Genomic DNA, 22,482 nt, shown 5'->3' with positions numbered 1-22,482 from the left:
TTTCATTAAGCTTTTTAAATATCCAATATAACTTAATTGAGACCCACTGAAATTGAAACACATTGTGTGTCTGGCCAGCACTATTTAAAACTGTCAAGGTCATGCAAAACAAGAAGAGACCTCGTGTTGTAAGATAAATTCACTGTGGTATCCTGGATGGGGTTCTAGAAGAAAAACAGGGCAATAACGGGAAATGGGGGTACAAAGAACAGAGTCTGTGTTTTAGTTACTGTATATCACCAATGTTCATTTCTGAAGCTGGTTGTAATGTATACTGGAACTCTCTGTACTTTCTTTGCAATTATTTTATAAATCTAAATTTTAAGATCTCAACTTGGTAAACAGCCTATTACTTTGAGTCCTTAACGATCAAGCTGATGTTTATGTGGCTACTTCTGTTAATATAACAGCAATGGGATAAGATGCTATTAAAACTACCAAATCAATCCACTTTCCTTATAATCCATTGGATACATTCTGTAACAATACTCTGGGCCTAAATGGAAACCTCATGCTTTCTGACTCATATTTCACTCATTCATAAAAAGAAAATAATTTCAATAATACAATTTGGGACATTCCAGTCAGTGTGCTGGTGTGTTTCCAGGAATACACAAAGGTTTACTTGACATCACAATAATTCCCGAGCTGAACAATAAATTGCCAGAACATACAGTGAAAAAATTGTTCTGTAGGAAAGAACAAAAACCATATTACCGGGAACTTGAGTCTCAGGTCTTCCTACCTCAACTTGGGTCCTAATTCCGCTAATGAATAACAGAAAGATAAATACTGACAATCTATATACATCCCAAATTACAAATGATGTTTTCATTTATCTGCTTCTAATCTCTCCAACTTCTCCTCAGATTTATGGAACTGTATTTCATGCACGCAGTATCAATACTTCTATGACTTCTACCAGCCACCAGCCACCAGCACAGCTCATCAAAAAAGAAAAAAGTATCTAAAAATATCCAACATCCAGGAGTTCCAGATAGGTGATTATGGACTGCATTTCAAACACAGACTGCCCCGTGGAATTTTCAAATAACACTGTCATGACGTAGATTGTGCTTATAGTTGAGGAAGTTAGGCCTTGAGAATTTAAGATGACTTCTGCGATGCAAGGCATTTAATAAACATCAGAATCTGCCCTGGAAATCCAGTTGGTCTCGCTGAAAAAATTATGTACTTAGCAAAATAAATATAATTTTCCTCAATTCTGTAACAAAATGTGTGTGAATGACATTAAAGGCTGAGTGAAATAATTTACCCTATGCAAGAATTGCACCAGGCTATAGTGTGTTGAGGGTAATTTTTAAGAAGAGAGTAAATCCAGTGCATTATTTTTTTTCTTTTCTTTCAGCTGTGTATTGGTAAATGTAATAACATTAGTAATTAACAATATCCAAATGATTGTGAAGTTAGGAATTCATATTTTTATTAAACAGACTATTTAGATTCTATGGTATCTTGACATTATATGTAACTAATAATAGGCATTAATTGACACCTTTAAAAATACGTTGGTACAAGCAGTTATTTTTACAATTATGTAGCAAAATTATGGTTTTGGATGTGCTGAACAAAGTTCTGTTACTAAGGTCATTTTATCCAGTTTGTATTATATGACTCTTTAGTGAGTGACTCCTCTGTAGAGCACTGTGGCATGACCTTTATAGACATTTCTTTTCATTGTCACAATCATTCTATGATGTAGGTATTACTTTCCCCGTTCTAAGGACGTGAGGTCAAATAAATTGCCTGAAGTTACATGACACTGTTTGGCTGAACTTGAATTCCAACTCTTGTCTAATTCCAGAGTACACATTATGGAGATCATTTATTTTCTATTTATTATTTTTTTCATCTTAATTGGGCTCTAAATTTTCTAGATTTGGAACTCTTGGAGTCTTTGTTAGAAGTAGGTGTACTAGGAAAGCAGTGTCCGCAGAGGCGTCTTTGCTGTGTGCAGCCCCTGCACCTACTCTGTAAGAACTGAGCCTTGCTGAGAACTTTTCTCCTGGGCCAAGGTCTACCTCACCAAACCCTGCCTCTGTCATATGGGCTGCCCTTCTTTGCCAGGTGTGGAAAGCTAGAGATATCACTGAAAGGTTTAGGAGGCAAAAGGGTGAGAAAGAAGGACGGTAGACCCAGAAATTTAAAGCGGGCGGGTTTATTTCTGCGCTCCCAGTGTGAGCTCACCAAACCCAGGATGGAGGGAGGTGAGTCGATGATGTGGGCGGCTTTTAAGCAAGGGGGTCAGATGACATCCGGAAGGGGCGGTTCTCCGGAAGTCAGGTGGTCGGAAGAGGCAGTTCGTCAGTTCCTGGAAGTCAGGTGCCCGGAAGGGGCGGTTCCAGAAGCCATGTTGTGAGGGTCGACACAGTCTCACGTTCCCCCGACCTTACAATTACATGCTTTGTTGAAGATTACCCAGCTAGTAAATGGCACAGCCATGATGCAAACCTATGTGTGCCTGATTCTGAAGCTTTTAAAAATTTCCCACTATACAAAACTGTCTCTACTGAAAACCTTGCATTTTCTTGATATATTACCACTTAAGATATTAATCTTTTTTTAAATGTTAAAAGAATCCCACAACATTAAACAAAACCATGTAGAATTTTGTTCATTAATGCCAAACAAGCCATGGGTACCATCTTTTAATCAATATCTACCCTGAAGTTTTTATTGTTTTAATAATTGAAGCAAGCATCCTGGCATTCAGCAGAGAAATTCTGAGCTCCTTCAGGGTTTCAGGTGTTTTGCTAGACAGCTTGGACTCAAAAAATGAATAAGACCTGGTCTTTGGTAGTTCGGTTTGGAGCAGGGATGGGAAGGGGTCAAGGGACACAGGTTCCTCCAAGCTCAATGTGCTGGACTCAAGGGCGCAGCACTCGCCCCGGGAGGCCCGCGGGAGCGGACCCCGCCTCGTTCCGGGGACGAGGTCAGGAGGTGCGTGGGAACCACACAGAGACCCAAAGCCGCACTCCTGTGGGGGTGGCATCCACATTTGTCCTTGGAATGTTTTCCAAGGTGCTGGAAAGGCGCAAAGGAGGAGCACAAGAGTCAAAAGACAGTGCGTGTTGAAGTTACTTTCTTTATCCTCCTTTTGTAATGAGAGCTCTTTATGTGATTGTGCCGAGTGTCTTTTACCATGGGGAAATAATTTTTAGTGAGCAATTAATGATGCAAACCTCAAAGGAATTACATGATATGGCCTCTAGAGGTAAAAAGAAATAAAATAAAATGTCAACTTAGCAATTTAAATCATGAAATAGAAAAGAAGTACATGTGTAAGTTTATGAAGTTTCTTCTAGGAAACTTTTTATGGCTATAGAAAAAGAGTACTCCAGCAAAAGTATGATAAATATTGAAATTTAGAAATTGTGGCGAATTTGTATTTCTAGATTTCTTCCATTACTAGCGAGGAAGGCTCATTTTCCTATCTTGTCTTAAAACATACCTGTGGAAGGAGTGTGATAGGGTGCGATATTAATTCATCCTATAAAATAAGGGCAAGATCCAGAAATGATGGCTTGAGTTTGTATAACTACTATCTTACTTTTTCTTCACACCGCTTACAAATCAGATGTGTGTTTGAATGCTGATGTTGTCACTATTTCTTTTTAATTTGAAATGAAGAGAGCGTTGCCTACCGCATCCAGGAGTGATGAGGATTCAATGTATGTCTAAATTATAAAATGTCTGGCATATAATAGGCATTTAATAATGATTAGCTATTAAAATGTATAAAAGTGAGATGCAGATGTGTCTTTTATAAAACACAATTCCATGGTCTAACTTAATATGTGCGCATTTAAAAAAAAAACTAAAATTGTACAAGATAAGTCAAATTTTAAATGGGATGTTTTTTCAAAGGTAGAATACTGAGCATTATGTAAGTGCTTCACTTAAACTTATTAAGCCACCAGTTTTATTTGTGTAATGGAGAATTGTCTTCACTGGGATGGTAAGAATAAATACTTAATGTAGTGTTGACAGCCAGATGATTGGATTGGATTAAAGATTATTTAAATCACATTGCATACCTTATAACTTAAAATATTTTTACAAAAAATAATTTTTATATCCTATGTCATGTTTTAAAAATTCGCTCCAATTTTAGTGAATGAATGACATTGTTATACCTCAAAAAAAAAAAAAAGTTGTGCTCCGTAAGATTAGTGGATTAATTTATTTCTTCCAAGTGGATTAATTGAATATATGAACTCCTGATGCTGCTAAACTCATCTAAAAAGATGGATAATGGGACTCCTTTATTTGCTTTCAGATTTTCAGACGATGCTGGCTGGTTTTCAAGAAGGCTTCTAGCAAAGGTCCCAGGAGGCTAGAAAAATTTCCAGATGAAAAGGCAGCTTATTTCAGAAACTTTCATAAGGTAAGTCACAGTGGCATGGTCCCTTGGGAATAACTGGACTCCTGACAACAACTTCTGGAGACATTTCTTTTGATAGATGAAATCTGCAGAGGCAAGGATGCATGGCTAGGGGAAAACGTTCCTGTGATGGTAAAATGCAAAAGTTATTTTTCTATTTTATTTTAATCATCTACTGTAAATGCCAGTGGTACCTCTGCAAATAAAAGACTCATTTTTATTGCTACTCTGCAAAATGAGATGACTCATAATTCAACCAGATCATTTTCCTAGGTGCTGAGTAGGCATTCTCCCTCTGTTCAGGTTAATTGTGCATTTATTGCTTTGATTGAAACTGTGGACAATATTTAGGAGATAAAGTTTTTGACTGGCTTTAGCAGTGCTAATGACATTCTGGATGTATATGGCAGTTGCTGTTTAGTCAGCTCCTTAACAAGGAAGAAAGTGCTTGTCAAATATGCTGATACAGGGAGATGTGGCGTGAATTCTTTGAGTACAGTATCAATTACCTAAGAAATAAAATAATGTAATATATAACCCTAAAGTAATGCTAAATGCTCAAAGCTATCCTTGGTAATATCGCTGAAGCACAGCTAAGTAGTATCTTCACAGTAATCCGGAGAAATTGTGATGAGAACCCAGGGCACTGGAACATCACTGCCTGGTGGAAGAATGCCTCACTCAGCTCAGTGAGGATTCTAATTCCTCGTTGGTAGCAATACAGAGCTAATTACCCCCCAATAGTATAGTGAAATTGTGAAATGTTCTCCTGTGTGATACACAGTCCTAATTTCTCCTTTTATTAAAAATAGATTATTTGAGAGTAATGTGCAAACCAATTCTATTACACCAATAACTAGCAAGTATTTATATTACATTTGAACCTGGATCAGAGGGCTTAAGGTTTGAGTTTCTGTAACTCTCTGTGATATCCTGTATAGTAAAATGAATGCCAATTTATTGCCAGGGAATCCAAGTTCAAGTTCCTATCCAGTCTCTTACTAGCTCATGGAAATTTGGTCTTCTTGTGATTATACAATTTATAAATGGCAATAAATGGCAATATTACATGTGTATTTTGAAGATTATTTTCAACAGAGCATCATAAAACAAGCAGCACAATGCTTCCTGTTCTAACTTTATGTAAAATTTTAAGTTTAAAGACATACTGATTTTTATTTTTTATTTTTGGCATGTGCAGACTCTGGGTATCAAGCCTGGGTCTCCCGCATTGCAGGCCAGAATTCTACCACAGAGTTACTCTTGCACCACTGTGGTATTTTTTATATTAGTATTATGACTATGACTATGACAATAATACTTACCCCTGACTTAATGAGGACCTTCCAAATTGTGAAAGGTGATTCCATGACATTTAATTTGTGAGTGACGTTTTGGAGGTCTGAGTGGGTCATGTGTCATATGGGCTCCTGCTGAGAGTCTGTATGACATCAGTGATTCCTATTGGCCAGTGAGGTATACTGGCTGGGATGGTCTCTAACCAGCACATCTTGGCTTAATTCTGTTTACAATTACACAGGCAGAATCCTAAAGAAGGAATTCTTATATCTTAGCTTTGGACCCCACCTTCTGTTATTTTAAAGGGAACACACTCTAGTACTCTAACCACCTATAAGCAACAAGTCCAAACGTGTACCTGGGTCTCTAACAAAAACAGGTAGTTTTGTGGGGGGCATCCAGGCTGGACCCACACAGTGCATCTGCACTCAAGCAGCTGCAGTCACAGTAATGGTGGAGACTGTGGCAAGGGGGTGACTAAAACACCCACAGAAAACAGTTGTCATATTTCAGGAACCAGGGAAAGGAGCACTGGACAATCAAGACTATCAGAGTGAGAAAAAATCCTGCAAAGGAGAAAGCCAGGGAGCCCTACATAGGTGCATAAACTCAGCATAAGACTGTGGCAGACACTGAAAGCAGCATGAAGGGGCAAATGAAATGCAGCTAAAAGCCAAGGATTAAGAAAATGACTGAGGTCTGAACTCAGAGCAGTGGCGGGTGCAATTCAGTCTAAGCAAGACCATTGATTGCTGAAAGAGAATATCATACAGGTCACGGCAACATAACAGAACCTAGATCGTGCACAGCATTTGCAGTGTCCAAGATAGATCCAGAACACCTCAAGACAAAAAAGCCATGAAGATTGATCCAATCTCAAGGGAAACGAAATCAATAAAGATTAAACATAATGTGACCCAGATATTTGAATTGTCAGATAAGGATCTGAAAACAGCTATTACATCTATATTGATGTGCTCAGTAAAAATATGGCCATATTTGAAAAATGATAGGAACTCTCAGCAAAGAAACAGAAGTTATAAAAATAAATGGAAATTTGAAAACTGAAAATAAGATGGCTATATTGAAATTTCAGCAGATGGGATAAATAGCAGGAATGAAACAATAGAAAAAACAGTGAGTGGAGTTGAAGATAGAAGACTAAAAATCATCCAACCTGAAAGAGACAGGGAAAATAACTGAAGAAAGAAGAAGAGGAAAAGAGGCTCAGAGACCTAAGGGATAGTTCTAAAGTTTCTGACATATGGACATTTGTAGAGAAAAAGAGAATGGGGAAGAAAAAAATTAAAAGTTCCCAAATTGGGTGAAAAACATGAAATTACAGATCCAATAACACTTTCAAACAGATGAAAATCAAGGAACATAGCAGAAAGAATTAAGGGGAAAGGACAAAAATAAGTGGTGGGAAATAAAATGTCCTTTGATTGACAAAGAATATCTATGAGAAATATATACAGAAAGAAATGAGAGGGGACTCAAAATGGTACAATACAAAAAATCAAATAAATATGAGAATAGGCATTAATGGAAGAATTTAGGGACAAAGAAACTAACAAGGACCAAATAAAAAAATCAAAAATGAAAGTCCTTACTATCAGTAGTTACTTTAAATGGAAATGTATTTAACTCTGCAGGCACAGGGGAGATTGGCAGAAGAAAAAGAAAAGCATGACACAACTTCATACTGTTTATAAGAGACTCAAATTCAAAGACACAAGTAGGCAGAGCAGGAAAAGAGGGGGAGGAAAAAAAAAAAAAACTACCATGCTAACAGTAACCAAGAGAGAGCTGGAGTCACAATACTAATAGCAGATAGACTAAACATTAAATCAAAAACTGTTACAACAGACAAGAAAGTCGCTATACACTGATAAAGGGTTCAATACAAAAAGACATAATAATATATGCCCCTAAATGACAGAGCCCCAAATTACATAAAGCAAATATCGACAGACTTGAAGGGAGGAATAGACAGTTCTGCATTAATAGTAGGAGACTTCAATACACCACTTACAATAATGGATAGAACATCTAGACAGAAGATCAATAAGGAAATTGAAGCCTTTGAATGATACTATCAACCAACCAGGCCTGAAAGCATATATATAACACTTCCCCCCTTTTTAGCAGAATACACATTCTTCGCTAGTACACATGAATCCTTCTCCAGAATAGGCCCAATTTTAAGTTAGAAAACAAGTCTCAATAAATTCAAAATATTGAAATCATACAATATACCTTCTCTGACCTCAATGGAATGAAACCAGAAATCAATAACAGAGGGAGAAATTGAAAATGTACAAATATGTGGAAATTAAGCATCAGACTCTTAAATAACGGATGGTTCAAAGAAAAATCACAAAGGAAATTTGGAAATATCCTGAAGTGAATGAAATGAAAACACAACCTGTACAAAATTGATGGGATGCTGCAAAGCAGCGCTAAATTATAGTTGTAAACGTTTACATTAAAAGAGAAGAAAAATCTCAAATCAGAGACTTAATCTCACAAACTGAAGGAGCTAGAAAAACAAGAGAAAACTAACCCAAAGCAAACAGAAGGAAGAAAACAACAAAAATTAGATTAAAGATAAATGAAATAGAAAACAACCATAACAAAAATAAAAACAAAGAATCAACCAATGAGACCAATTTTGACAGATCAATAAAATCAACAAATCTTTAGCAGACTGACAAAGAAAAAGAGGATGCAAATGCCTAAAGTCAGAAATGAAAGAGGATATCATTCTGCTTCCACAGAAATGAAAAAGATTATAAGAAAATCCGATGAACAACTTTACAAATTAGATCATTTCGATGGAATGGACATATTCCTAAAAAAATCTATGCTGACTCAAGAAGAAATGGAGGATTTCAACAGATGAATAGCAAGTAAATATTGTTAATATGTCAGTTGTACCCAAAGTGATTTACAGATTCAACGCAATCCCAATAAAAATTCCAATAGCTTTCTTTGCAGAAATGAAAATTTGGTCATCAAATTTATATAGAAGAATAAGAGACCCTGATAGCCAAAACCATCTTGGAAAAGAACAGCATTGGAGGGCTCACACTTCCAGATTTAAACTTATTACAAAGCTATAGAAATCAATACAGCATGATACTGGCACAGAAATAGACATATAGAACAACGGAATCAGACTGAGAGTTCAGAAGTAAACCATCACATCCAAGGCAAATTGATCTGTGACAAAAGTGCCGAGTCGACTCAATTTGGAGAGAATAGTCTCTGCAATACATTGTTCTGGGAAAACCTGATAGCAGTAAAGAGAAGAATGAAGATGGATACTACCTCACACCATACATAGAAATTAACTCAGAATAGATCAAAGACCTAAATATGAAAACCAAAACATATGAAACTCCTAGAAGAAAGCAGAGTGGCCTCAGGAGCTTGCGTTACGCAATGGCCTCTGTTTCGGTTTCCTTCACTACTCAAGCAAATACCAAGCAGTGGGTATTTATTAGCTCACAGTTATGAGTCAGGGAAAAAGTCCAAATCAAGGTGTCATTGAGTGATGCTTTCTTCCCAAAGATGGGGTGCTGGGGCTGGCTGCCAGTGGTCCTTAGTCCTAGGCTCCTCTGTCCCGGGCAATATACGTAGAAGCCTCTCCCACCTCTCCCTTTTCTTCTGGCCGTCAACTTCTACCTTCCCAGGGCTTTCTCTTTCTCTGGCTGAATTTCAATTTGCTTATAAAGGACTCTGGCAATAGAATTAAGTCCTTTTCTGATTGGGTTGGCCCACACCTTAACTGACACAATCTTATCAAAAGGTCCCACTAATGATGTGTTCACACTCACAGGAATGAAGTTGAATAACATGTTTTTCTGGGGGACATAGCTCCAAACCACCACAGTTTCTTAGATTTTGCAGCAAAAGCGAGGACAACAAAGAAAAAAAAAGTAAGTGAGATTTCTCCAAAATTAAAATCTTTGTGCCTCGAGGGTCTTCATTATGCAAGTAAAAGACCAACCTATAGAGTGGGAGAAAATATTTAGAAACCACAGACCTAGGAGTGATTTAATATCTAGAATACATAAAGAAATCCTATAACTCCACAACAAAAAGACAAAGAACCCTACTTACCAATGGGCAAAAGACTTAAATATTTAATAAACATTTCTCTCAAAGATATAAAACAGCCAAAGAGAACATGAAAAAAATTTTGACATCATTAGCCATTAGGGAAATGAAAATAAAAATCACAATGAGATACTATTTCAGACTCACCACAAGAATGGTTACTATTCAAACAAACACAAAATAACAAGTGTTGGAGAGATTGTAGAGAAACAGGAAAATATTCATTAGTGGTACAAATATTAAATGGTGCAGCTGCTGTGCAAAACAGTGTGACAGTTCCTCAAAAACTTAAGTATAAAATATCATATGATCCAGCTATCTGACTTCTATATATATATATATACTTGAAAAGTTGAAAGCAGAAATTTTAACATATATTAGCACACCAATGTTCATAGCAGCATTTTTCACAATTGCCAAAAAGATGGAATGATCTCAGGTATCCATCAACAGATGAATGGATAAACATGTGATATATACATATAATGGAATATCATTCAGCTATAAAAGAGAATGAAGTTAGATAGATGTGATGACATGAATGAACCTCTAAGAAAATATGTTGAACAAAATATGCCAAACACAAAAGGACAAATATTATATCATTGGTATGAATTAATAAAATGAGCAAATTCATGAAGTCAGAAACCAGAGTACGAGTTACCAGAGACTAGATTAGGAATAGGGAATGGTAAATTAATGCTTGATTAGTATAGAATTTCTGTTTGTGGTAATGGTAAAGTGTCGCTAATGGATTGTGGTGATAATAGTTCAACATTGTGAATGTACTTAATATTACCGAATTATATATTTGAATGTAGTTAAAAGGGGAAATATTAGGATGTATATAAAACTAAACTAAAAAAATTTTTAAACCCATAGGATTGAACAGAACTTCTAATTAAAGAAAATATGTATTTCAAAAGTTTTTAAAATTTCCTTGAATTGCATAATTCAGATTTTTATGTGAATTTTCCCAAAATTGATATATATTCATCACAATTCTAGTAAAAATTCCAGGAATCCTTTGTAGTCATTTACAAGCTCATTCTGAAATGCATGTAGAAATATAAACAAACTAGAACAGCCAAGAAATTTTAATAAACAGGAATGAAGTTAGAAGTGTTCTACTCTAAGGCACCATGTCTTACAGTCTTGACAATGTAATATTGTCAAAGGGCTAGACATATAGATCAATGGAAGGGAATAGAGAAGTTAGAAAGGGACACACAAATATATAGCCAAGTAAATTTTGATGAAGATACCAAGATAAACTAATGGGAAAATAAATTGTTTTTGAGAAATAATGTCAAAACCACTGGTTGTCCCTATGTAAATAAGAACTTGGAGTTTGGAAAAGTGATTTCAAATCGTGCAAAATAAACTCAAAACACATTATCTGTTCATTTTGGAAACCTAAAACTGTGAAACTCTAAGAAGAAAACTCCTTCCACCTTGGGATACGCAAAGATTTCCTAGGACGCAAAGTATGAATCATAAGAAAACGCTGGTAAATTTAACAATATAAACAATGTAAAATATATTCCTTTTTAAATGACCCAATTACAAGATGGAAAGAAAAGCCACTGACTGGAAAAAATTATGCAAAACATACACCTGACAAAGAACTCATTTTCAGAATACATAAATTCCTACAACTCAGTAACAAGAAGATAACCCAATTTTAAGAAGTGGGGAAAGGATGTGAACATTTTCCAAAATTAGAGATGTGAATCACAAATAAGCACCTGAAAATGTGCTCAACATCATTAGTTATCTATGAAATTTGAATTTAAACCCAAATGAAATACCATACACACACCAATTAGAAATGCTAAAATTTAAAAGAGTGAAAATAACTAGAGTTAACATAGAGATGGAGCAACTGGAACTTTTAAAAATATCACTACTGGAAATATGGATTTATGAAACCACCTCATAAAAAAATGTTTTTTCTTAAAAATAGTTAACTTTTTCTTCAGAAATGAACATTTACAAAACTGTGAATTTCTCATAGTTCCTTTGAGAGTCAGAAATATGAAGGGTGATACCTTTATGGGGAAGACTGGCCTGTTTTCCCTCTTTTCTTTCCCATTGAGCAATCAGTGACTAGTCAAAATATTGAATCTCCAGAATTTAGGGAAAAGAATTCTTTATTTTCCAGATGGCTTAAAGAGATAGACTAGCATGGATTTCCCAAACTGCTCTGTTGTTTAATGTTTAAATATTTTTAAATTGTTCTTATTCCGTTATTTTAATGTGCCCTAAAATCTTTTATAGTGCTCAATAGAAATAAATCAAAACAATCAATCAAATGAAATATTTTGAATAAGTGAGGGATTTCTACAAAATAAGCTAAGGACACAGTTGCTTCTTTATCAATTTTAAATTTGTTCTATGTTCTATCCGGAACATAAATATATTACAAAGCTTATATGTATTAATGGTCTCATTTACACATTTGATATGTTTACTTTGAGAGAGATCTTGTTGCATAACTCAACTTTTATATGAAATTGCTATAAAATGGTATATATAAGTATATATATATTTATTTTTTCTCTGTAGAGAAAGATTTGAAATTCAAATCGCTAGCTGCTGAAAGAAGTTATTAAAAATGCATTAGGGTTGAAAATGTAGCTGTATATAATTGTCATAACAGATATTCAAAACAAATTTATCCTCAATGAAAACTGAACTAGAGCAATTTACATAGAATCAGCTAATACATTTTCCATAATTTTCTAAGCAGATGGAAAAGAAACAGTTTAAAGACATTTTAATAAAATAAATATGAGTGTGGTCTATAGGGAGGAAGATATAAATAGATTCTTTTCGAAGGGGGAATAAAGATAGAGCTCTGTGAAGTTTCATGGGTAGAAATGAAGATGTTAGGAAAGCAATGTCTGTATTAAGACATGTCTTATTTTTAAACCCCTAATTACCTTACACTGAAAACTCCTTTTCATCCTGTCTGCTTTACTCCAGTGTGGAGTTGGCAGTAGTTATCTTTGGTTAAAACAAATATCAGAGAGTTGGGGAAATGATGAAGAGAAAAATAACCACCTATAAGCACAGCATATTGTTCAAGTTAGAAGCAGAGATGGTAATTGTAAGACCAGCACATGAGCCCTGTATGGCAGGCAGAACATTCTCATTTTGATTCCATGAAGAAATGGCTTTGTGCTTGGTTGAATGCGTACTTGGAGTGATGTGAAGGCTGTTGAAAGGCTTGTTGTCTCTCAAAATATCGTTCTGAAGCTCCGATGTTAGTCTTTCATTTTGGCTAAGGCACACTGTCCATTCATTCATGCATTCATTAATTTCCTCATCTGTCTGTAATCTCTTCCTTTAAAGAGTCTCAGGCCCTTGAACTTGAGTACCTGTTGGCATATCACTTCCTGGTACACTCACATGCAATACATGATCATTTATTGGCTGTGTCGCCCATTTCTGAGCACTAGCTCATCATGCAGAGGTGACTCAAGGAAATAGAATATGAAAAGTTGTTTTTTTATGTTGGTGAAAGGAAGGGGAGAAAATAACCAAAGCTTGATGCCCTGTCTGGGTAGAAGGTGTGTCTGTAACAGGGATGGGCAGATTGTAAAGAGCAACTATAAATCCAGGGACTTGTGGAAGAGACCTGATGTTAGGGCCTTTAGGATCGCAAATGATAGGAAACCCCAAGGCTTAAACTTGATCTGGGTACATCCGCACCAAGTTTGATTCAAAATTAAAAATCTAAAATATGTCCAATAAAATTTATTTTGCGTGGCTTAACATAACTCGGTAATCAGGATTTTAGTATATAAACTCTTGCTCCACCCCAGAAATCTGTTCACTGAGAAATATGGAATCAGATTCTTAGAAAATTTGTTGAGAAGGGCTTGCTTTGCACAACACTATGATTTATGCCAGCAAAATCAGTCCTTATTCCATTTTTTAATATGATCCAATTTTTTTTAACTCATGAATCAGGTTATGTTTAGCCAGGTTATCATTTCATGATAAAATTCTTGGAATATGATTAACTTGATTCACAGAAGTAAGATTTAACCTGGTTGTCAGAGGTTTTGAATTTTCCTCTAATCCTGTGTTAGTCAGGGTTCTCTAGAGAAACAAAAACAGGAGAGATCTGTAAATATGTGATTTATAAAGGGGTTTCATGCAAGTGTGGGAATAGAAGAGCCCAAAATCCACAGGGCAGGTTGTGAAGCTGGTGGCTATGGTGAAGGATCTGGAGGTTCTCCTCAGGAGAAGCTCACTGGCTGGAAAAGCAATGAGAATCTCTCTTCTTCCTTAAAAGGCCTCACCTGATTGGAGTATCTCATGTGGGAAGCATGCCTTAGTTGATCACAGATGTAATCAGCCACAAATGTAATCAACAGATCACAGATGTAATTGACCACAGATGCAATCAACTGAGTGATGATTTAATCAACCAGGCACAAAATATCCTTGCAGTAACAGTCAGGCCAGTGCTCGCCTCACCAGATAACTTGGCCTAATCATTTGGCCAAGTTGACACCAGAACCTGACCATCATGGTGTACCCCTTGTCAATTTTGAAGCTATACACATCACCTTGAAACATGCTTAGTTTCCAAATGGAACACAATGACAGGCATATGTTTTGCCTAACAATACTCAACTGTCCTGTTGACACATACATCTCTCCAGAATAGGGTACAAGTCCTTAGGTAACATTCACTCTTAAACTTCATATCCTATGATTTAAACACTATGACATGAACAATACAAATTATATCATATAAGAGGAAAACAAGATACTTGCGTACATATGCAAACATACTGATAACAAAACGAGGAGGAAATATTCATACAGTCACAGTCCTTGTTTCTGTAACTGATCACATGGTCATAGTTCATATTGATCACTACCTTGTTCCACTACCCATTCCATGTTCCCTTTACCCTCAGCAAGTACTTCAGCTGGTTGTGGTCCTTTTCCAGGTGGGGTAACCCAGACCTTCATTCCTGAAGTTTCTAGATCATTGGTAGTCTTGCCTGGATTGGGTTGTTGTAGTTTTCCATTGACATTAATCACAGGTCCTGGTAGTACTAAGAGACGCCCTAGGAGATCACCTGTATTCCAGGAAAACTCTTCTTTACCTCCATTGTATAGTTGCAGTCATATTTCCCTTTGATCGTCAGGATCAATCACTCCAGACAGAACAGTAATCCCCTTTAGTGCCTGTTGATTCAGTAGCATGAGAAGCCAAAGTGGCAAGATGGCATTCTTAATTTCCTCTTCAATGGAATCATTGTTGTGTCTCCTGGAAGGAGCACTCCTCCTTTTGGAACTAAGACTTGTAGACCAGCAGAGCTTAAGGTTTCAGGCACAGGAAGCAAAAATTTTCCTGGTGGATCACTAGGGGTGGTAGTGAGTAGTGCCACTTCCATTTCAACCCCTTGATTCCTGAGCCTGTGAATCCTGGCTGTAGGAGAAATAGCAGCCCAGAGTGGATGCTGATTCAGAGAATGCCTCCTGAAGAACATTACCCCAACCTTGCAAGATTTGACTGCCTAGTTGGCACTGTAATTGGTTCTTCCAAAGGCCATTCCAATGTTCTGTCAACCCATCTGCCTCTGGCTGATGGGAAATGTGGTAAGAACAGAGAATTCTGTGAGCATTTGCCCATTCCCGCGCTTCATTTTCTGTGAAGTGGGTTCCTTTTGATTCTAAGCAAAGCTGAATGGAATACCATGATGGTGAATAAGGCATTCTGTAAGTCCACATATTGTAGTTTTTGCAGAAGCATTGCCTGCAGGGAATGCAAACCCATATCCAGAGTATTTGTCTATTCCAGTTAAAACAAATCATTGCCCCTTCCAAGATGAAAGTGGTCCAATATAATCAACCTGCCACCAGCTGGCAGGCTTATCACCTTGGGGAATGTTTCTTCATTGAAAATGAGTGTGGGTCTCTGCTGCTGGCAGATTGTGCACTCAGCAGTGGCCTTACACAGATTGGCTTTGGTGACACCATGCATAACCTCCATCCCGTGGCCATTCTGTTCATAAGCCCATTGGGCAATGGCAGGAGTGGCTGAGGACAGAGAATGACTTGTATCCACAGGACAGGTCATCTGATCCACTTGATTATTAAAATCTTCCTCTACTGAAGTCACCCTCTGGTGAGCATTCACATGGGACACAAATATCTTCAAGTTCTTTGCCCACTCAGAAAGGTCTATCCACATAATTCTTCCCCAGATCTCTTTGTCACCAATTTTCCAATCATACTCCTTCCAAGTCACTAATCATCCAGCCAAACCATTAGCAGTAGCCCATGAGTCAGTATACAAATGCACCTCTGGCCAATTCTCCTTCCAAACAAAATGAACAACCAGGTGCGCCGCTCGAAGGTCCACTTACTGGGAGGAATGTCATTTAAAGACATTCCAAAATGGGGTTGTAGTGCTGCAGCTGTCCACTTCTGGGTATTCCCTGCATCTCATGCAGAACCATCTGTAAACCAGGCCTGAGTTTTCTCTTCCTCAGTCAACTGATTGTAAGGAACTCCCCAAGAGGCCATAGCTCCTACCTGCTGTTCTCCTGGGTTTCAAATTACCACAATGTTCTACTAGTCTCAGAGCAGACTTTCTGATGGTGAGCCAAGAAGACCACTTTCCCAAGTTGTATTTATTTCTACTTTGCAAGTAAACTGATTCGATCTGACCCATCATTGTCCCCAAGGGTTGAATGTTTTATGCAGTTCAATCACTAACAATAAACTGGGGTTCTGTTTCAGTTTTCCATTGCTGCATAATAAATTGCCACTAACTTTGGAGTTTAAAACAACACCCATTTATTAGCTCAGAGTACTGAGTCTGGGGCAAAAAGTCTGGGACGGTGTGACCAGGCTCCCTGCTCAAGATAGGTGGCAGCTCTGGAGAAAAGTCTGTATCCAAGCTTCTTCTTTTGTTGGCAGAACTCAGTTCCTTGCAGCTGTAGGACTGATACCTTGGTTCCTTGCTGGCTGATTGCAAGGGGCTGCGTCTCAGCTCCTAGAGGCTGCCTACAATTCTTGGTGCGGGATTTCTTCCATCTCCCAGCCAGCATCAGCACATCAAATCCTTCTCGTACTTTGGATCTCTGACTTCCTCTTCTGCAACTACCCAGAGAAAACTCTCAGCTTTTAAAGGGCTCATGTGAATAGGTCTATATCTCTGCTGTGATAACAACAGTTTTACTATTTAATTTCTTTGAGAACTGTGGGATGATTTTGTCACCTGTGGTTGGTTTACACTTTTTCCTTTTTTCTCATGAGACTGTATAATTTACTGGACAAAAATCAGTGTGCTTCCAAAACCACTTAGGTTGGGGGCTTATGGACGCATTGCACTAGTTTTTGCCCATGGTCTTGTCTGAGTACCATGTTTGATGTATTGTCTGTGATGCTGTGATTAGCACTTGAGTATCATTCACAGATTCACACAAGGTCTTAATATGAATGCAGTTTTTTTCATACTTCTCTACTTTTTTTCTACTTGGAACCCAGGCTTTTGACACTTTTAAAGATGGGTATAAATCAACAGTTTATAGCTAATTATAACTTGTGTCATTTGAATAGTGGTAACAATATTTTTGCAAAAGGGCCCCTACAACTGTTGTCAATGATTTCTAATGCTGCCAGTGCTTGATCTTCTTTCTATAATATTTTCTGTCTCATATATAATGGTAGATCAAAAATCTTGGATAACTCGTGGTAGTTCTTCCCAGGTGTTAGAAGTGTGTAGTTGGCATTGAACTTATTTATTCAGCTGCCACCTTTCCTATGTTTTGATTCCAGAAATACAAGCAAGAAGCAGAGTGACTAAAAGCACAACTATTATAATGGCTTGCTTCAATAATAAACAAGTATTTTCTTGAGATCCAGGTGAAAATTACTGACAAATTTATGATTATGGACTAGACAAGCATTGAGGCATTTATACAAAGAAAGGTTTGCTCTGTCTGAAGAGGCTCAACTGTAGACTCCTGATAATTCTATTAATTATAGAACAGAGCAGGGAAGAGTGACCATGTTCTCTACTCTTCTTGGGTCTCGCATTACATTCTGACAGCAGGTTTCCCATGTGGATCTTTTTCTGTTCCTTGTTAATGTGCCCAGACCAGTAAAGGAGATTAGTTATTGGCCACATGTAAATTATAAACATGGCTTTTGGAACATGCAGACATTCCCATGTGGACTTTTAATTGCCTCTCCTTCTACAAGTAGATTTCCTCCACCTTAGTCTTTGTTTCCCTAACCAAGAGAAAAGAGAGTCCCGAGGTGAGAATCTTAGCAGCTCCATAACACATCACATTGTTGTTGGACCCCATCGAATGCTGAGAAATTAATTTTCTAATGAGAGACTTCATGTCTCCTTACCTTCTCACTGAGTTTTCCCAGGAGCACTGACCCTTCCAGGAAACTTTTTTCTGAGTGGACCACCATCTCCCAAGGGGCTGTCTATTCTCATCTACCACTCTGGGAACCAACTTTGAGAGCTGTGTGACTTTCTAATCAATAACGAAAAAAATCCACTGAAATTTTTTTTATGCTTTTATGTGATACAAAATTAATTCTTATATATTCCTTATTGTTTTAAGAAACTAATATCTAATTATGGAAGCAGGGCATTATACAAAATTTCAGTGATTTTCTTTCCTCCCTTTTACACGTTTTAGATTTTTATTTTACTTTATAATAAAGCAAGGCAAGCAAAAATTAGTATAGAACATGTAACATGTAATACAATGAACACTCCATCCAACCTAAGATAGATGTTTCCAAACACAGCACTAATTCTCCTCTTCTCCCTACCACATTTCCAATACAGCACTCTTTCTTTTTTGCTGTTTTGTGTTTGGGTTTTATTAAAAGTTTTTGTTGTAGTAATAAATTTACAGTACATGATTTCCTATTTTAACTACATACCATTATACAATTAAGTAGTATTAATTATATTTACAATACTGTGCTTATATCGCCTACATCTATTACCCCTACTTTTTTATCACCTCAAACAGAACCTATTCCCCCATTAAGCTATGACTCCATCTTCCCCTCATCTCTCCACCTACCCATCCCAGCTCCTGGTAACTTATAAAACACCACCTGTCTCTTTTGCTTCTTCTAGGCATTTCATATAAAAACAGAAAAGAATAAGTGTTAGCGAAGATGCAGAGAAGTAAGATCGCTTGTGTGTTGCTGGTGGCACTATAGAATGGTGCAGCTACTAGGACTATCAGTTCACTGGTTCCTTAAAAAATTGAAAATTAGAATTACCATTTGACCCAGCAATCCCACTTCTTGGTATGTATATAAAGGAATGCAAAGCATGGACTCCATAAGATGTGTGTATACCAATGTTTATGTTTTTAGCAGCATTATTCACCATAGCCAATGGGTGGGAGCAATGCAGGTGTCCATCAACAGATGAACAGATAAGCAAAATGTGGGCTACCCATATGATGGAATATATATAGCCATAAAAGGAATGAAATTTTGATGCAAACTGCAACATGGATGAACCTTGCTGACTTCAGGTTGAGTGAATTAAGCCAGATATAAAAAGCATATATCATTTTATTTTTGTTCAATAATACAAACTGTATAACACAGATTGGCCTATCATGAAATAATCCTCTATTTGTATTAATTTCCTTCTGCTGCCATTAGAAATTGGTGACTTAAAGCAATAGAAATTTATTCTCTCACACTTTTGGAGGCCAGAAGTCCAAAATCAGGTGTCACCAGGTCCGTGCTTTTTCTGGGACTCTACGGGAAGAGCCTCCTGGCCTCTCCCAGCTTCGCGTGGCTCCAGGTGCTCCTTGGCTTGTAGTAGCCTCACTCCAGTCTCTGCCCTGGCCTTCACATGGCCTTCTCCCCTGTGCCTGTGTCTCAAATTTCCCTCTGTCCTACTTTATAAGAACTTTATAATTCTTGTAATCTGTCTAAGAATTTATAATTTCTCTCACTGGGATTGAGCTCACTCTAAATCTGGGACAATCTCATCTCAAGATCATTAATTTAATTGCATCTGCAAAGACCCTTTTTCCAAACAAGGTCACATACGTGGGTTTCAAGGGTTAGCACTTGGACGTATCTTTTTGGGAACCACTCTTCAACCTACTTCAGTAATTAACAGTTTTCATTTTGTGCATCTTTGTAAAACCCTATAACTGAGGAACATCTGTTAATATCTGTGTAGTAATGTCATAGCTCTCAAAGTGAGAGCAGCTGACTGAGCTGTTTTTATGCTCTTTAAATTCTTAGAGTCAGTGAAGCATATTATTAGACATGCTAAATTTATACAGGCATAAAGAGAAGAAGGAGAGAGAAAGAAGTACATAGATTTCCTATTTAAGTACATACTTTTCCTATGTACTAATTTTCTGCATTTTTCAGACCTGAATATAGATTATCTATTTTATAATAGACTACCTCAAAATAATTTGGCGGGAATAAAGTCATGAAGTTTCTCAGGGCTTTAATCATCTCTACAATTTGAGTGTCTTTCGTGGTTGAATTCTCCTGCTTGTAATAATTTCTTGATTGGCCTTTTTTGCCACCAACAGTTGTATGACTTTCAGCACAAGGACTGTCACATACATTGGTAGAAAGAGTACTGGCCTGAGAGGAGTTAGAACCCTTATTCCCTCCCTGTGTTTAGCTATCTGGGCAACAGTCACCCAAATCAGAGTAACCATTTCCCATTTGTAAAATGAGGAAAGCTCAGCTCTAAGGTTGCTATACCAACAGAACAAAACCAGATTCAGTAAAGCAAAGCAGAGCTTTATTTGTGGCCAAAGAATAGACAAGAATGGGCTTATGTTCTGAAGTCACCTTCTCCCTGAAGGGACATTAGTGAAATTCTTTTATAGGGGATCAAGGGCACAAGCACAGGTATCTGGTACATGTGGGCAAGGGAATTTTCTAAGAATTGGTGTTGAGCATGCGTAATCCTGGTGATGCTAGAATATACTTCTGTGTATACTGCATGTTCAGAAAATGGTGTCTAAATCCTGACCAAAGGCAGAGATTTTACTACTATAATGAGCAAAGGTAAAGTAAGGTCAGGGTGGGAGCTTAGTGCCCACACTCCAAGAAGGAGACTATCCCAGCTGTGGTAAGACAGGAACTTGAGGTCAGCCTACAGATGGGTTTCTGCTGTTTCATTGTCTGAGGACTTTGTGGGTAATTGCGCAGCAATGAGCAATGGCTGCAGGCGTTCTCATCAGCTCCCTTGCAGGAGTTTGCAGTTATATTTTTCTGGAAATAAACAGATCCCAAGCAGAAACAAACATTAGATGGAACAACCTTTTGGTTATACTCCATCATTGTGACAAAACTACTTTAAAAATTGCATTTTTGTGTATTGCAGTATGTCCCAAAGAACAACTGGTTAGGAGTTGCTTGGTTCAGTTCTCAATAATGAAAAGTAAGGACCTAGGCTTTTTATTCTCTGTCTCTACTTTGCCGTCTTAGTGATTCCTTCATCCTCAGTTCAGTAGAATAATACCTGTAGCATTCTTGAGTTATTACATCCAGACAATAGAACTTCCGCTGGAAAAAGAATGCTAGTTTCATCCTGATGTTCTCTTTGGTTGAAAACTCACTTTTCAGAAACCAACTGAAGTCTTCTCTCTGTTCAGTGACACATGTCATTGGGGGTATTGAGTCATATTCCCTTTCCTGAGTCCTTCACCACCAAGGACACTGTTACCCTCAGAATGCAAGTCCGAGCCTGTTGCTAGGGGAGATGACAGTCTCCCACCAGAGCCCATGGGCTGTGGGAAGGAGAGTGGTAACTGAATAAAATCAGATCCTGCTAAGAAAGAAGGAGCTCGAGTGGATGCTGAGTAGACAGCCAACGGTGACTATTGTAACTAATTCCAATTCTAATATCTTTTTATGCATAATTATTGCCTTCTAGTTGGTGTATTTCGTAATGTGGTTTAATTTTTCTGAAACCTTAAATATTTCGAAGTTATAGTGAACATGTTCACTATTTAAATAGTGGGAGGACTTTAGCAGAACACAAATATCCATCACAGGTAGCTTTAAGAGTGAATTATTTATATCTTTTCCATGATACATAATTGTTTTCATCAGCAACAGGAGGCCAATTTAAGAAAGCAGCTTCTGGAAAATTGACATAAATTTAATTGGAAAGGAGTAATGGTAAAATTTATAGTGAAATATTATCATCCAAATACTGAAGTATACAATTTATAGGGCAATACAAACCTCTAAAATACTATGAAATTTTAGGACTCAAGCATACAGAGTCTGACAGATATTAATTGTAACAATAAAAATCTAATTCAATAAAATTCCTATCTTATTACTGGAAAATCAGTGTTCTCTATTATAATTAAGTGAAGTTTTACTAAACTTCTACCTGAAATGTATGATTTTATTGTCAAAAATAAAAACTTGAACATAGAAGATTAGTAAATGATGAGGATTAGTAGTAAGTATTAGTAAGATTAATAAGAAGGAAGATTGTGGATTATATTCTAATCCATTTGAATCTTCTTGTAAAAATCTAGAAGTTAATTTTCTCTTCCTTTAAAAAAAAAGAGTATTAAAGAGGCAGGTATCTACTCTCAATTGTTACAATAGTAGGCTGAGAAGAG

General features: G+C 37.0%; 1 protein-coding gene and 2 long non-coding RNA genes across 3 annotated transcripts in view; 2 read left to right on the top strand and 1 right to left on the bottom strand.

Annotated features, from left to right (window-relative positions):
• Positions 1 to 1,151, top strand: part of LOC143661966 (uncharacterized) — a 123,275-nt gene extending 122,124 nt beyond the window's left edge. Inside the window, exon 3 of the long non-coding RNA XR_013165046.1 lies at positions 870 to 1,151. This is a non-coding gene — a long non-coding RNA (uncharacterized LOC143661966). The remainder of the gene's footprint in view (positions 1 to 869) is intronic.
• The window catches only part of DOK6 (docking protein 6), a 452,915-nt gene that overhangs the window by 165,507 nt on the left and 264,926 nt on the right, over positions 1 to 22,482 (top strand). Inside the window, exon 2 of the mRNA XM_077135258.1 lies at positions 4,301 to 4,408. Coding sequence (XP_076991373.1) covers positions 4,301 to 4,408 — 108 coding nt within the window. The remainder of the gene's footprint in view (positions 1 to 4,300; positions 4,409 to 22,482) is intronic.
• LOC143661965 (uncharacterized) lies at positions 4,272 to 5,896 on the bottom strand. The gene is made up of 2 exons (XR_013165044.1): positions 5,731 to 5,896; positions 4,272 to 4,529 (listed from the first exon to the last, which is right to left on the bottom strand). It is a non-coding gene; the product is annotated as an uncharacterized LOC143661965 (long non-coding RNA).

This window comes from Tamandua tetradactyla, chromosome 18, assembly GCF_023851605.1.
Source record: "Tamandua tetradactyla isolate mTamTet1 chromosome 18, mTamTet1.pri, whole genome shotgun sequence".
Lineage (NCBI taxonomy): Eukaryota > Metazoa > Chordata > Mammalia > Pilosa > Myrmecophagidae > Tamandua > Tamandua tetradactyla.
Note: the sequence above shows the minus strand (reverse complement) of the source record. Positions and strands in the feature narration are given on the sequence as shown.